A 14,556-nucleotide genomic window follows, 5' to 3' on the forward strand; every position below is an offset into this window, starting at 1 on the left:
GGCTCCAGACTCCTTGCCCTATCTCTGTTTTGGGGGACCCTAGAAAAGAAGTGACTCTTGTTTGCTGAATTTACGGAGACATGGGACACTCAGAATAGGAGCAAATCTCACCCTTTCTAGCGGCTTTAAGCTATAAAGTATGAAAGCCCCACAAACACCATCTTTCTGTAAGGTCCCTTATCTGCATGGATGTGGGTTAGCTCCCCACAGGTCAGAGAATTGGGCGTAATTTGAATAAGCACCACCTAGAAGTTCAGACGTTTATTTGGGTTTTCACATTTCCCTCCCTTATCCTGACCTCCTCCACCCTCCCAAGCTGCCTGTAAAGGAGCTAAGAGCCCCCCCGTTAGATGCTCCTGGATTCCCAGCCCTATTAATCTCCAGATGGACCTGGAAAGCCAGCACAGTCGGCTCCCTCACAGTGCTTGGCATGCCCTGTATGGCTCTAGCCGGATCCATACAGTGCCGAGGCAGCTGCAAAAATGAAAAGCCATAAGAAAAATGGATATTCAAACCCTTCCCATCCAGTGAAAGGAAATAAACATCTGGGTTCCAAAAGAGTAGGAGGTCGTCAGATCTGATGTCATATGAATTCTGTAATGCAAAACAATGTGCAAGGGAGTTACACAGGTCTTGGAGGAAGAGAGGTCATTGGAAATGCACATTAAAAGCATGAGATACCATTTCACACTTGCAAAAACAGGTGTCAAATTTTTAAAATCTGACAACAAATGTTGGTATTGATATAAGAGGAACTGGACTACTCTTGAATTGCTTGTGGGAGTGCAAAATGATTTACGCACTTTGGAAAATGGTTTTGAAGTTTCTTACAAAGCTGAGCATTTATCTATTCTATGACCCAGCAATAACATTTCTAGGTGTTTTCCCAAGAGACATTTATATTAGTTGTATTCACAAGAGTTCAAACTAAAAAAAAAAAAAAAAAAAAAGAAATCCAAATGTCCATCACGAGGAAAATGGATAAACACTCAGTTGTATATTTATACGATGGAATGCTACTCAGCAAGAGAAAAGGATGAACCACTGAATGCATGTAAAAGCATTGATGAATTTCATAGAAATTTTGTTGAGCAAAAGAAGCCAGATATAAACGGGTACATATTATATGATTCCATTTGTATGAAGTTCAAGAACAGGCAAATCTAATGTGTGGTGATAGAAATCAGACCAGTGGTTGTCTATGGGAGATGGGGATTAAGAGGGAATGAGAGAACTTGCTGGGGTGATGGCTATGTCCTGTAATTGGATTGGGGTGGTCGCTGTTCAGAGGTATTCGTTTATCAAAAATTATTGAGTTATACACTTAAGAGCTATGCATTTCATAGTATGTAATTTTAAAAAAATTGCCTCTAGAAAATAAGGGAGGGGTGGATCAGAAAGGGAGAAGAATATCTGTGAAGGCTGATTTTTGGAGAGTGGATGCCATGCAATGGATATTCATCTTGTCTTCGATGGAGAGGTGGGGTGGTGTTATTCACTAACCCTAAGTTTAGCAAATGGGCCTTTAAAGAGGTTGCTCGTAAAGCTTTGGAATGACTTTTTATAGGCGGGGAACACAGAGAAATGGTGCCTGACTCAAGAGTCTAGGTAACTTGGGTAAGATGTGAGAGGTGCTGACTTCTCTTGGCTGAGTGGTGCGTTTCCACTTACCTAACGTGGTTCTCTGGGAGAGAGAGCAAAGCATGGGGTCACCTTAGGTCCTGTGTAGCAGAGTCTCCTGCAGGGGCAAGGAGACCTCACTGCTGGACGAGGCCGGAGGTATTCTCAGAAGTGGGGTAAGGGTTGAAAACTACCAGTTTGAATAGCAGTGTATCTTTCTGAGTTAAGACAACTGCATGAATAAGGAATCCTAAAAGTGCCCCAGGAGAAAAAGAACCGGCTCTGATCAAGAGCCTGGCCCACCAGGGATACCAGCTTTAACCATCTACGAGGACCCAAGAGTGTGATGCCATCCAGATACAAGTCCCCTTCCCTTCCCTTTCCTCGTCTCCCCTACCTGTCCAATCCCCTTCGAATCTGTTGGGCAGACAGAGCACAGCAGACAGGATGTGCAGAGAAGGGTAGGGCCATCCCTCTTCCCCACTCCAGCTTTCCATCCTGAAACAATCATGAGTTGAGGAGGGAGAAGATTTAATATTAAGCCGTTGAGGTATTTCCCGGGATGGGACATTTCAAGGACTGAAGCAAGACTATTTATTGTTCCACTAAATAACCAGAGGACTTTTGATTTTCTGAGAATGTTGGGAAAAGTCCCGTTCTTATGGCTCGCATTCCCAGTGCCACCCTCAAGGATCACTCAGGGCCAAGGGAAGATCCCAGCTCTGGAATAAAGTCTAAAGAGACAGTAAAGGCAAAAATACAGCTGCGTGTTGATCACAATACACATGCTGTGTTTGCTCAATATTATAGCTGGCATGTCTGTCCAAGTGCCCACTGAGCATCTCTGAGCATGTTCCTATATTCCAATGTTGGTTAAATGGCACCACCTCTCACCTTGACGCTGAAGACAGAGCACAGAGCACAGAGCACTTCATCCTCTGTGTCTACATCCCACCAGTTTTCACACCCTTCCACCTCAACCCCTTGAGTCTCTTCAGAGCCGTCATCCTCTCTCTATTTTTAGTGCCACTGCCTTGATCTCAGCTCAGGCTTTCACTCTTCCCCAGTAGACTGAACAAGAGACTCCTAAGTGGTCTCCCTGTTCTTGGATTTTGACAGCAAAGTCAAAAGTCTGGGCTGGGGGCTTCCCTGGTGGTGCAGTGGTTGAGAGTCTGCCTGCCGATGCAGGGGACGCGGGTTCGTGCCCCGGTCCAGGAAGATCCCACATGCCGTGGAGCGGCTGGGCCCGTGAGCCATGGCCGCTGAGCCTGCGCGTCCGGAGCCTGTGCTCCGCAACGGGCGAGGCCACAACAGTGAGAGGCCCGCGTACCTCAAAAAAAAAAAAAAAAAAAAGTCTGGGCTGGAACGATGCCACCCCAACTTTTTAAAGCACACAACTGCTCTTGTGCCCACCCTGGTTAAAATCCTCCTAAAGTTCCCTATGACTCTACCCTTGCTTATCTCTCAACTAATTATCCGCCATTTACCTACCCACATCCAGTCCTAGTCACACCAAACCAACTTGTAGCTGTCCCCAAGTGCAAATCTGTTTCTGATCTCCATTTTCTTGCTTCAGAAAGTCCCCTCTCTGTGTCTGAAATGTCTCCCCTCAGCTAATCGACCTCCTCCTCCAGAAGGCTCCCTCGGCTTCCAGCTTCTGTGTTGGTATAGGATTCTGTGCACACCTCTAACTTAACACTCAACACTACTATTGGTTTAATTACTTTACCTCCATCCTTTTCCTTGTGAGTTCCTTCTCTTATTCCTTTTGGAGTCCCCAAATCCTATCTGGCACGTAGCGAACGCTCATCCAATGTTCACTAAATTTAAATTTATGATTTAATTACAGAGTAATTGATGACTTTTGGCCTTTGAACCCCTAATTCTCAATTCCTACCTCAGAATCTTGGGCAATAAAAACGACTTGAAATCTTAATGAATTCATCAGTAAACAATTTCTGAGCCCCTGTAATGCATCAGACACTTTTCTAGGTACTAGAGGTAAGTTGGTTACAAGGCAAAGTTCAAAGCCTTAGTCAGAGGAGAGGAACGTAAATGGCGAAGATCATTCCAGGAAGTGATGGTGTTACAAAAATATACAGAAAAATGAGTGAGCGACTGGGGCGATAGCAGTGTGGGCTCTTTGATCTGGGACGGTCAGGTAAGGTCTCTTGGCAGAGGTGATGTTTGAGGTGAGAGCTGAAAAATGGGGAGGAAACAATCAAAAATTCTGATGAAAGGGTGCTTTTAGGCTGAGGAAGTAGCAAGTGCACAGACCCTTAAGTGGCAAAGAACTTGGCAGATTCGAGAACGAGAAAGAAAGCAGAAGGGTGGCAACATAGGGAATAAGGAGGAGGATGGTAAGAGACGAGGTCACAGAAATAGGCAAGGGCTGGACTCTGTAGAAAAAGGGTCCGCAAAGCTTTTCGGTAAAGATCATCTAGTGAATATTTTAAGCCATGCCGGCCAAGACCTCTGTTGCAGCTACTTAATTCTGCTATCATAGCACGAAGGTCGCGTTCATAGTATGTAAGTTAATGGGTGTGACTATGTTCTGATAAACCATTATTTGCGACAGTAGGTGGTGGGCCGAATTTGGTCTGTGGGCTATAATTTGCAAACCCCTGGAGTAGGACATGATAGCCTATGACAAGCAATTTGGATTTTATTCCAAGTGAATAGGTAGCCATTGGAAGGTTTTGAACTATGGCTGTGGGGATGTGTGTCGTAGGTCAGATTTTGCTTTAAAGATATTCCCTGTGACATAATCTACAACAAAAGAATTTATTCTCCTTTCTCCATTAAAAACTCTATTTCAAATTCTCTTTTGAAAACAGGACTAGGTTGGGGGGCAGGGGAGACAGGCTGTGGGGTGGGGGAGTCCGTGCTAATTGTCTATAATGTTCACTAGTTACGTGACCTTAGGTTCATTGCTTAATCTCTCTGAACCTCAGTTTCCTACTTAATAAAACTGTAATAATAACACCTGTCTCTAAGGGTTATTAAATGGATTAAAAGAGATCATGTATATAAAACATGTCACAGTGCCTGGCAAAGTAGGTGCTCCATGATGTCAGTCCCTTTTCCTCTTTTTCCTTCCGTTGAATCTGTGTATGTCACTCTCCCGTCAAGAGAGAGGTAAATGTAAATCTTGGTAACTGAGTTCAAAAAATCAGTTGCACAATGACAGGATTGGTGAGGACTTTCTGGTGATTTGGCTACTACAACAACAAATACAATTTAAATTTAAATTAATAGAAGCACAATTTCCGATGACAAAAGGGGTGAATCTGTTTGTATTCCATATTAGTCAAACCATATCTGGAGTCCTGGAAATAATTCTGGGCATGCTAACTTTAGAGAAATTTTGGTAAGTGAAGTACACGCAAAGAAAAATGGCAAGATATGAAAGGGCTTGGGAACCATATCATAATGTAAAATGCATTGGAAATTCTAACACGGTAAAAAAAAAAAAAACTAAAAGAAAACTTGAAAACTGTACAAATAGTTGAAGGTCTGTCATTTGGAAGAAAGACAAGACTCGTATCATGTTGGTGTAGAGGTGGGTCACCTTGGACCATTGGATGGAAACTGCAGAGATCAGATTTTCCAGCATCAAAAATCTCCCTGATAGGAGAAGTGAACTGTCAATCAATGCAAGCCTTCTAGGAAACACTGAGGAGTCATTCAACAACTGAGATGCTGATAAAGGAATTTTGCAATGAGAGTCCAACCAAACTAAAAGACTTCTCATCACATCTTCCAAATTTCTGATTCCATAAACCTGTGGGGTGCAGTAACCAAGTCTCTGGAGACCAAGAGACCCTCTTGGATTCCAGGGACTGGACCCTTCTCTTGATGTCTCTGGTGAAAAAGAAGATTGTGAGATACATGAATCTGTATTTTATCAAGAAGTGGAGAGGCTAGTACAAGATTATTCTTGGTGGGCAGGAGGGAATGGCTAAGATAGAGTGGGTCCCCTCTATGTAAATTGGGTCAGTGTAAATTTCATGTCAGTGAAAAGTAGATGGAGATCAGGAGAGAAAAAGCGAGTTCATGAAGGTCCCACCAAAGTTATTCCTAAATCCATCATCTACCTTGACCCTCCGCCATTCTAGACCAGGCCACCATCATCCTTCACCTGGATGGCTACAATAACCTCCCAACTGGCCCTAATGAGTTGCATTTTTTTTCATAGCACGTGAACAAGAAAATATCAAGGAGTACTATTTGTTTTCGCCTGTCTTCTTCACTCCAAAATGGAAACCCCATGAGGGCATGGGTTATCTCTGTCTTGTTCACTGCTGAATCCTGACCCACAGGAGATGTTCCAAAAATGTTTAGGAGAAGAATGAGGAGTATACATCTTCCTAAAGTGGAATATGGCAGCATGAAATTACGGTAACTGGATTAAGTTCAGTATAAAGTCCTGAAATTTCAAGAAACGTATCTAGCAGTAAACTACAGGGGAATGTTCATATTGCCTCGCATTTTGCCTGGTTGTTTTAAGTAAATGCACATAAGATATTGCCTGTCCCATGTTGTATTGGTCTAAAAATGATTCTTCTTCAGATATCCAGAGTCAGGCCTGGTCTGTGAGTGATGGAAAAAGAGTAGCCCAGTCAGGGCCCAGCAAACTTTTTTCAGCTGCAAGAAGCAATGGGAGATCCTAAGAAAACACAGGGGAAAGGTGGTGTAAGAAAGGAAAAAAGAGAAATGAGTAGGAAGAGGGAAGTGAAAGAATGAGCGAGGACAGGTAATTAACATTTCTTGTGGGCTTTATTTCATTTAATCTCTATTATGCCCACGAGACAGTATCATTCGAGATATGAGAATCATTTGAGTCTCAGAGGGATAAGAAAATCGTGTAAGGTCAAGAGGTAGAATGCTATGGTATAGGTTCCCAATAACCTGTTCTGTGACATTGCCATCAGGTCCGTGGATATGATAAAAGGTTGGTATTTATTAATCACCTACTGTGTATTAGGTACTGCTGAGAGCAGAAAGAAAAGCAGCTTGTTTGCAGCCTCTGATGTCGTGGTTTGCTGCCCAACAGCTGTAGTCAGGGGCAGACCTAGGTTTTGTGGGGCCTGAAGCTTTTTTTTTTTTTTTTGGAGGGGTGAGCTCTTTAAGAAAAGAATATAAATTTTAAAAATACAAGTTTAAGTACAGGGCCTTCAAAGGAGCCTGTGCAAGCAATGAGCCCTGAAGCTTAAACTTCTTTAGCACCATAGGAAATCCATCTCTGGTATAGCAATAGTTCATCAATTCATTTCATTTAAAAAGTGTCACCGTGGTGCCTCAAAAATGTTCATTTGGGAAATCAGGGGAAGGGGAGGGATGGGACGGCGTTGAGGTGGGAAAGTCAAACACACAGCTCAAACTAATCCATAAGTTCCATTTTAATAATAGTGCAAAAGACTGATTGTAAATGAGATTTTTCAATTCCCTTTTGTTTATCCCATTTTGCTAAAAAAATTCCCTTTTTGTTAAAATAGTTAAAAGAGAGAGAGCTTTTATTTTGAGTTCAAATAAACAAATAACACTGGATCTTCATACAAGCTTTTTCTGGTCTGGAGGACTCTGCTGTTTCCAATCAAGATCTGTTGTCAAGGTGATAAGCTCTGCATTTCTGGATTTAGAATAAAAATTCCTCTAACGTATTTTATAATCTGGTGATCTTGGGCTTTGACCAGATCCGGCGGATGGGGGTGAGCCGATTCAGAAGCATGCTCTGCACTCCAATGTCTGTTGTGTTTTCCTGTGTATCAGACCCACCTGGGGAGCTTGTGAAAACCTTTCTGCCCTTTCCTTCTTGTTCTAATGTAGGAGGAATCCTGTAGAGACCGGTCAATTCTGATGCAGTCAATTCCCAGGCGGCTCCCTGCTAAAAACTGCTCTAAAAACAACCCTGTTTCATGAGGGAGGGATTGTAAACGTTCTTAACAAAAAGGGAAACCGAGGAACAGGAAAGTGAGAGACTTGCTCTAGGTCACCTAGCAAGTTTATGTCTCAGCAGAACATTCTGCCTCTAGGAAAGTCTGCCAAAGGTTACATACTGAGGAAAAGAGCACATTTCTAGGAGAAGAGAGAGCAATCTGACAAACGGTAGAGGTTTGGGGAAAGGGGTGGTCGTTATGGGATGGAATGTGTTGATTTTAATTGACAACAGGCTTAGGGCACATAAGGGTGTACGAGAACTAATGAACAGCACGGAGACTTTTAAAAAGGATGCTGTGAGTTTTGGCAAGGGGGAAAAATAGAGATTTTGTACCCATGGAGGATAGACTCTGGGCCTGAGTGAAGGGATGCTACGGCACAAACAAGGAACAGAGTCTGCCGTCTGGGTGAGGGGGGGTGGGGGCAGGGGGGGATTTGCACAGCACCCCGCAGGTCACAGGCCCTCAATCAGTGTTTGTTGAAGGAATTTGCAAAGGAGGAGAGTATAATGTTGCCTCGATTTGATAACTACCATGTTCCTGGTTGCCATGATCCTCGCGTGGGACACAAGCCAGGAATCCCATAAGCAAAAACAGACAATGTGACGTAATAACCAAGTTTGGACGCTGGTTAAGACTGTCAGAGACGTGGGCCCAGTAGTGAAACCAGCCTGAGATGAGAATGCAGACTCACCCCCTTAAAATCACTTCCCCAATCATCTGGGGAGTGTGTGTGTCGGGGGGAGGTGGGGTGTCTCAGTGTTGGGGGTGGGAGGGAAGGAGTGAGTTCATCTGTTTAATGAAAAATGACCTGAACGATTCTCTGATCCTGGAAACTCCCATGTAACTGAGGCCAAGGAAAATAGGATTAGGTCTTACTACTTCTACGATGGCTTTGCATCTTCTCAGAATGAGTTAAACTGGAGGGAACAGAAAAAGAAGGGAATCTCATGTCATTGTGCCTGCAGATAAAGGAGACTTAATGGGACAGATTTCCCCCTGGTCTCCTTCAGACAGTTTTACTTTGGCTTCCTTTGCCTTTTCAATGGACACCCCCGTTTCTTTGCTATGTGTTCATAATCACAGAAGGTCTGCTCTAACCCCCTTTGGCATTCTGCCTTCTGACAAGCTACTGATTTCAGGGCTAATATTCCCCCTCTGACTTCTTCAAGGGAGCAGCTTTTGCCCTGAAGCATGAGGGTGTTAAAACCACAACAAACATCTTTGCCAGAATGGCAGCTACGGACATGTAATTCTCTATGTGACCTAATGGGGTGGCACTTTTCAAGATTTTTCTGCTTTGAGTTTTGGGGACACAGTTTTTTCTTCAGAGCAGGTTTTAGGATTGCCAAAAGTGCGCATAAAAAATAAAAAACATCACAATGATTGGGATGTCATGATCTCTTTGGTGCCCCAATTCTTCAAACCGTCCTTTTAACAGGAGAACCAGATGAGTAAGTCCACAGGCCATTGTCTTTTTAATGCAATGTATATTTATTGTAAACAATAATATACAAAAAAAAAGAAAGGAAGAGAAAAAGGAAAGGTAAGTTTCACAGAGAAAACAAAAGGTTTGGGGGGGAAAACAAGCAAAACAAACAAAACACAAACACAAACCAAACCTTACCTAAAGACAAAATATGATTTAAATGCCAGGTTTCTTAAGTTACAGGAATATTTTTTTAAAAAAAAGATCTGCTTTTATACAGAAATGGAAAGATGCCATATTATAAGAGTGCTTTAAGATTTTACTCTACTGACTTCTAAAACTGTTAATATATCTTTTTTTAAATAAAAAAAAAAGTTTGCTGTCTTTTTTAAAAAGCAATCCTCACTCTCCAGCCACAGAACTGAGAATTAAGGTCTGTCAGTGGGCTGCCCCCCTCCCCGTTCCTCCCCCTCTCCAAGAGAACACGAAGGGGAACATCGATGACACACGCTTTTGACACATTGAGTCACAACACGCACACGCACACGCACACACACAGTTTAGGCAGCCCAAAGATCTGTGGCAGAAAACACTGCAAATGACTCAGTGATACACTACATCTGCAAACTCTCATTTGTACAAAAAGAGAAACAAGTTTCCAGTTTGTTTTCAACAAAACAACAAAGAGGAAAAAAAAAGAAGGACAGACAAAAAGGCATTTATACAAATCTAGGACAAGGAATACAAAGAAACTTGTTTTTAATAAAAAAAGATTAAAGAGATAAATAAAAAAAAACTGGTTACAGTTAAGGACATAATTTAACAACAGATGACCATACCCTTTGAGGACGCGGCTCCAACGACCTACTTTAAAGAAGGTAAATTTAAAAAATAAAAAAAAAAGAGGAAGATTTTTTTTGTTGTTTTTAATTAAAACCTCTCCTTACAAAATAAATAATTTTAGCACATGGAATGTCTTGAAGTTAACTGCTGGTTTTCAGAGAGGCACAGGTGACAGTGTAAGTGAGAGGATTCTAGCATCTGTGTTCCACATGGGGCCCGGGCAGGCAACCAGGGGGCAGTGTGCTGGGGCACAGTATTGGCTGCTGAAACATTCCCCAAACAGATTTCGTCTCCTTTGCTTGCTTTTTGCTTCTTTCTTAAGGTTGCGGTGAGCGAGCAAACACAGGAGGATAAATGCACTAGAAGAGGGCACAAGGATTTTCCAGCAGCATGGTTTTAAGGCTTTAAGGTGTTTTTCTCGTTTAAAAAACATATATATGATAAAGCTTACCAAATCGTCTCTAGACTACTGTTTACTTCCGTATTTGCAAAATAAGGCCTTGATTTTTCTAAGGCAACTCCTCCTTGAATCCGAAAGCCTGAGGAATTAAGCAAAGCTAACCCCCCAAACTGATCACGTGACACAAATCTGTGGCTTCCGTAGGTTAATACAACACACACACTTTTTTTTTTGTCTGTTTGTCTGTAAGAGAAAGCAAATCTGTACAAAAATACTCTGGTTGCAAGAAAAGCTAGAGCACGCTGTTTGACTAAGTAGTTTAGCTGTTGGAAAAATAAGAGCATTTAATTTTTTTTATCTAAAAATATGTATAAATCCCCTCAAAATGGTAATGAATCATACACAGTACATACTAAAAATATTTAAAATAGAGAATATTCCTCACAGAGGACTTTTTTCTTTAATTACTGCTAAAAAATAATTACAAAGTCCAAACAGGCAGAGACTGAGCCAACTGGTCACACGAATCTCCATCACCCTCCACGCTTGCTTTGAAGGTTTCCAGTCCAGTTTCCCGTCGGTTCTGCTGGTCCGTCTAGCCAAGAGTGGCCTGGCCACTGATTCGCAACAAGGTGGTAATGCGTTTGGATAGTCAATGTTTCTGTCTTGTAATCTGAGTTCGACTTGCCTTCACCGTACATGTCTTTAAAGGTAAGAAAAAAAAAAATGTCCAAAGGAAATTCTGGTTGGTTGCGTTATTTCTTGGGTTCTTTTTACGATCGTCATGGCCATCGTTGCTCTCTCAGCGTTCCTCAAGGTCTGGTGAGCTGTGTGTAGACGGGCTGTTCCCAGTGCTGGGGGCTGTGGGTCTGCGGGATGGAAGGGACCCCGGAGGTGTCGGCGATGGGGGTGTACATGGGCCGCTGCGCCGGGTTCATGTAGGTGAAGGTGGAGTAGAGGCCGGAGCCCTGGCCCGCCGCATGGCTGTAGTAGGAGCCAGAGTTCTGGTGGTCAGTGTAGTCGTACTGCGAGCGGGTGATGGGCGGGTAGGACGGGCTGTAGTGCGGGAGGCTGAAGGGGCTGTAGGCGATCTGCTGAGGCGAGTGCTGCTGCTGCTCGCTGTAGTGGCTGGGACTCAGCTGCTCCGTCTTGATGTGCGTTCGCTGGGCCTGGCCCGGCTCGCTGCTCAGCGTGGTCAGCGTGTGCGCCTGCGCCGGCGGCTGCGGGGGCGCCTGCGCGGACGGCTGGGGGGGCGCCTGCGCGGGCGGCTGTGGGGGCGCCGGCGGGGCCGGCGGGGGCGCCTGCGGGGGCGGCGGCGGCGCCTGCTGCTTGGACATCCACACGTGGCTAGCGCCCGCCGGGGTGGCGGCTGTGCTGCTGATGCCGTAGCTGCCCGTGTAGGTGACCTGGCCGTGCGTGGCCGGCACCCCCGGGTGGCCATTGGGCGGAAGGTACTGGTCGAACTCGTTCACGTCGAAGGTCTCGATGTTGGAGATGACGTCGCTGCTCAGCTCGCCGATGTCCACGTCGCGGAAGTCGATGGGGGGCTGTCTGCCCCCCTCTGGCAGCGGGCGCCCCTCTCGCTTCAGGTCAGCCTTGCCCGGCTGCACGTCGGTTTTGGGGGTGGTGGGTGGCGTCGGTGGACCCTGCGATTGCCCTGAGGACGATAGAGGAAGAAACACAGGGCAGTCAACCAGGGCTGTACGGAGGCTTTAGTCTCAGGAACCCTCCTGGGACCCCCTCCCCCCCCCCTCCGCTAAAGTGTCCCGTATCTGCGGGGGAGGCGCGCTGCGCCCGAGAGAAATCGCTGAATGATTAACTCGCCAGTACACACTCGGCAGTCTCCTTTTATCAGGGGAGGGGGTCTGAGGCCCGGAGGGTCCGGAAGACCAAATTGCTACTTGTACAAGAGCCCTATGTGTGCTTTTGGGCTGGGGGAGCAAAAAGAAAAAGGGAGAAGCCCTGTAAAGCTGTAAAGGCATTTTACCCCGCAATAAAAATTACTGTTAGAATGCAGGGATTAGGTTGGGTGTGTGTGTGTGTGTGTGTGTGTGTGTGTGTGTGTGTGTGTTTTCAGGGGCTTGGCGCAGGGGTTAGTGTGTTTCCCTCCCCAGGGTGCGCCAGGTCCCTAAGCGGGTGTGTGTGTGTGTGTGTGTGTGTGTGTGTGTGTTTTCAGGGGCTTGGCGCAGGGGTTAGTGTGTTTCCCTCCCCAGGGTGCGCCAGGTCCCTAAGCAGAGCCCACTAGGTAGCTGGGGGCCCGGTGGCCAGGCCGGGGTGGAGGCCGGGAGGAGACTCACCGGAGTGCTCGCCGGGGGAGTGGACCTCGCTCATGCCGGAGGAGGAGTGCGGCGAATCGGCCTGCAGCGCCTTGAAGATGGCGTTGGGGGAGATGTGCGTCTGCTCCGTGGCCTCCTCGGCCTCCGCCTGGCCGTTCTTCACCGACTTCCTCCGCCGCGGCTGGTACTTGTAATCCGGGTGGTCCTTCTTGTGCTGCACGCGCAGCCGCTCCGCCTCCTCCACGAAGGGCCGCTTCTCGCTCTCATTCAGCAGTCTGGGGGCGGGGTGGGGGGGTAGCAGACAAAAAGAGGGAGAGAGAGAAAGAGAGAGAGGGAGGGGGGCTCCGTGAAACCGGCTGAGCTGTCAGGTCGGCGGGAGGGGGAGGTGACCCCCACCCCTCGGCTTCTTCGAACACAGCCCCCCTTCCTCCCTCCTCCCTGCTTTCCAACCACTACCGCAACTCGAAACCTTTCTTTAAAAAAAAAAAAATTAAAGAAAAGAAGAAAACAAAAATCTCCGTTCTTCTAGACCGACCTGAGCGGACCCTCCCCGCCCCGCCCTCTCCCCTTCTCTCCTAGTTTGGAAACCCTGGAGATGAAAATAGCTTTCCGCGGCTCCCGCTCTCCGGGCCTTTGCTACTGGAGTTATACCCGGCCCCCCTTCCGTCCGCAACACCCTTTAAAAACTTTCTGAAAAACCACTTAATCTGCAAGGAGCTCCTCCTGCCCGCCCCCACCCCCGCCACCGCACTCACACACACTGCACCCACCTATTTCCAGCAGCCTCCCTTCTCGCCCCTCCTTCCTGCCACGGGGCCCTCTAGCCTCGGCTTCTCCCCCCACCCTGCATCCCATCTCCGTGGGCGAAGGGCTTCACGGGGGAGCGCAGTTCGAGGGAGGGGGAAGCGGATTTCAATTCCTTGGGATCGAACTTCACTGCGGCGGGAGATCCGGCCGGCAGCCCTCTCCCACCGAGTCTCCTGCTGGTGTTCTCCCCTCCTCTGGCCATCTTCCCCCCACCCCGCCCCCCCTCCCCGCTCCACCTACCCCCTCCCCCTTTCCCCCAAGAGCAATCCAAGAACTTTGTCAAACTCTGAGCCAAGTTACACCTCGTCCCCATTCCTCCCCCTCGCCTCCCCCCTGCCCCACCCCGCCTGCTCCGGGACCGGCAACTCCCTCCTGCTGGGAGGCGGGGCGCGGAGAGACGGTCCCGGCCAGCGCCCCCCGCCGCCGCCGCGGAACCCACCCTGCCGCGCCCGCCCTACCTCCAGAGTTTGCCCAGCGTCTTGCTGAGCTCGGCGTTGTGCAGGTGTGGGTACTGGTCGGCGAGCTTCCTGCGCGCCGCCTGCGCCCACACCATGAAGGCGTTCATGGGCCGCTTGACGTGCGGCTTGTTCTTGCTCGAGCCGTTGACGCGCACCGGCATGGGTACCAGCGTCCAGTCGTAGCCCTTGAGCACCTGGCTGACGGCCTCGCGGATGCACACGGGGAACTTGTCCTCTTCGCTCTCCTTCTTCAGGTCCGGCTCGCCCTTGGGGAACGTGTTCTCCTGGGGCCGCGTGTTCTCGGTGTCGGAGCCGGAGCCCGAAGGGCAGGGCGAGCCCGCCGAGTCCTCGGACATGGAGGGGCTGGGGGCGCCGGACAGGCCCTTCTCCTGCTCGTCGGTCATCTTCATGAAGGGGTCCAGGAGATTCATACGCAGGCCCGGGACAGGGGGCGGGTGGCCGGGAAAGGCGAGAAGCCGCGGCGGCTCGGGGGCTCGAGGCGCGGGCTACTCTCCCCTCGGCTGCCCGGACGCGGGGCGAGCGGCTCCCGGGGAGCCTGGCGCGTCACTCGGCCGCAGCGGCGAGCTTTTAGGAAGGCGCGCGGGGGCCAGCCCGCAGCTGCCCGCTCCAAGTGGGGGAAGGCGAACTGGAGAGGAGGGGGGAAAGAAAGCAAAAAGCGGGGGGCGACTGCACCCCTTCTCTCCTCCTCCTGCAAAGAAAAGTTCCTGGAGTGAAACTGGCAAGTCGCGGCGCCACTCAAGTTCCCAGTCAGTTTCAAGCTCCG

The 14,556-nt window shown here is 47.8% G+C and overlaps 1 protein-coding gene across 1 annotated transcript; it reads right to left on the minus strand.

Moving 5' to 3' along the window:
- Positions 1 to 8,815: 8,815 nt before the first annotated feature.
- SOX9 (SRY-box transcription factor 9) lies at positions 8,816 to 14,274 on the minus strand. Its single transcript, XM_022589766.3, has 3 exons — positions 13,773 to 14,274; positions 12,529 to 12,782; positions 8,816 to 11,888 (listed from the first exon to the last, which is right to left on the minus strand). The coding sequence occupies exons 1-3, from the start codon at positions 14,201 to 14,203 to the stop codon at positions 11,044 to 11,046; spliced, it is 1,530 nt and encodes a 509-aa protein (XP_022445474.3). The 5' UTR covers positions 14,204 to 14,274; the 3' UTR covers positions 8,816 to 11,043.
- Positions 14,275 to 14,556: the final 282 nt, after the last annotated feature.

The sequence above is a fragment of the Delphinapterus leucas genome, chromosome 19 (assembly GCF_059928025.1).
Source record: "Delphinapterus leucas isolate spDelLeu-1000000601 "Yukka" chromosome 19, BTC_Dleu_Yukka2, whole genome shotgun sequence".
NCBI classification, from domain to species: Eukaryota; Metazoa; Chordata; class Mammalia; order Artiodactyla; family Monodontidae; genus Delphinapterus; species Delphinapterus leucas.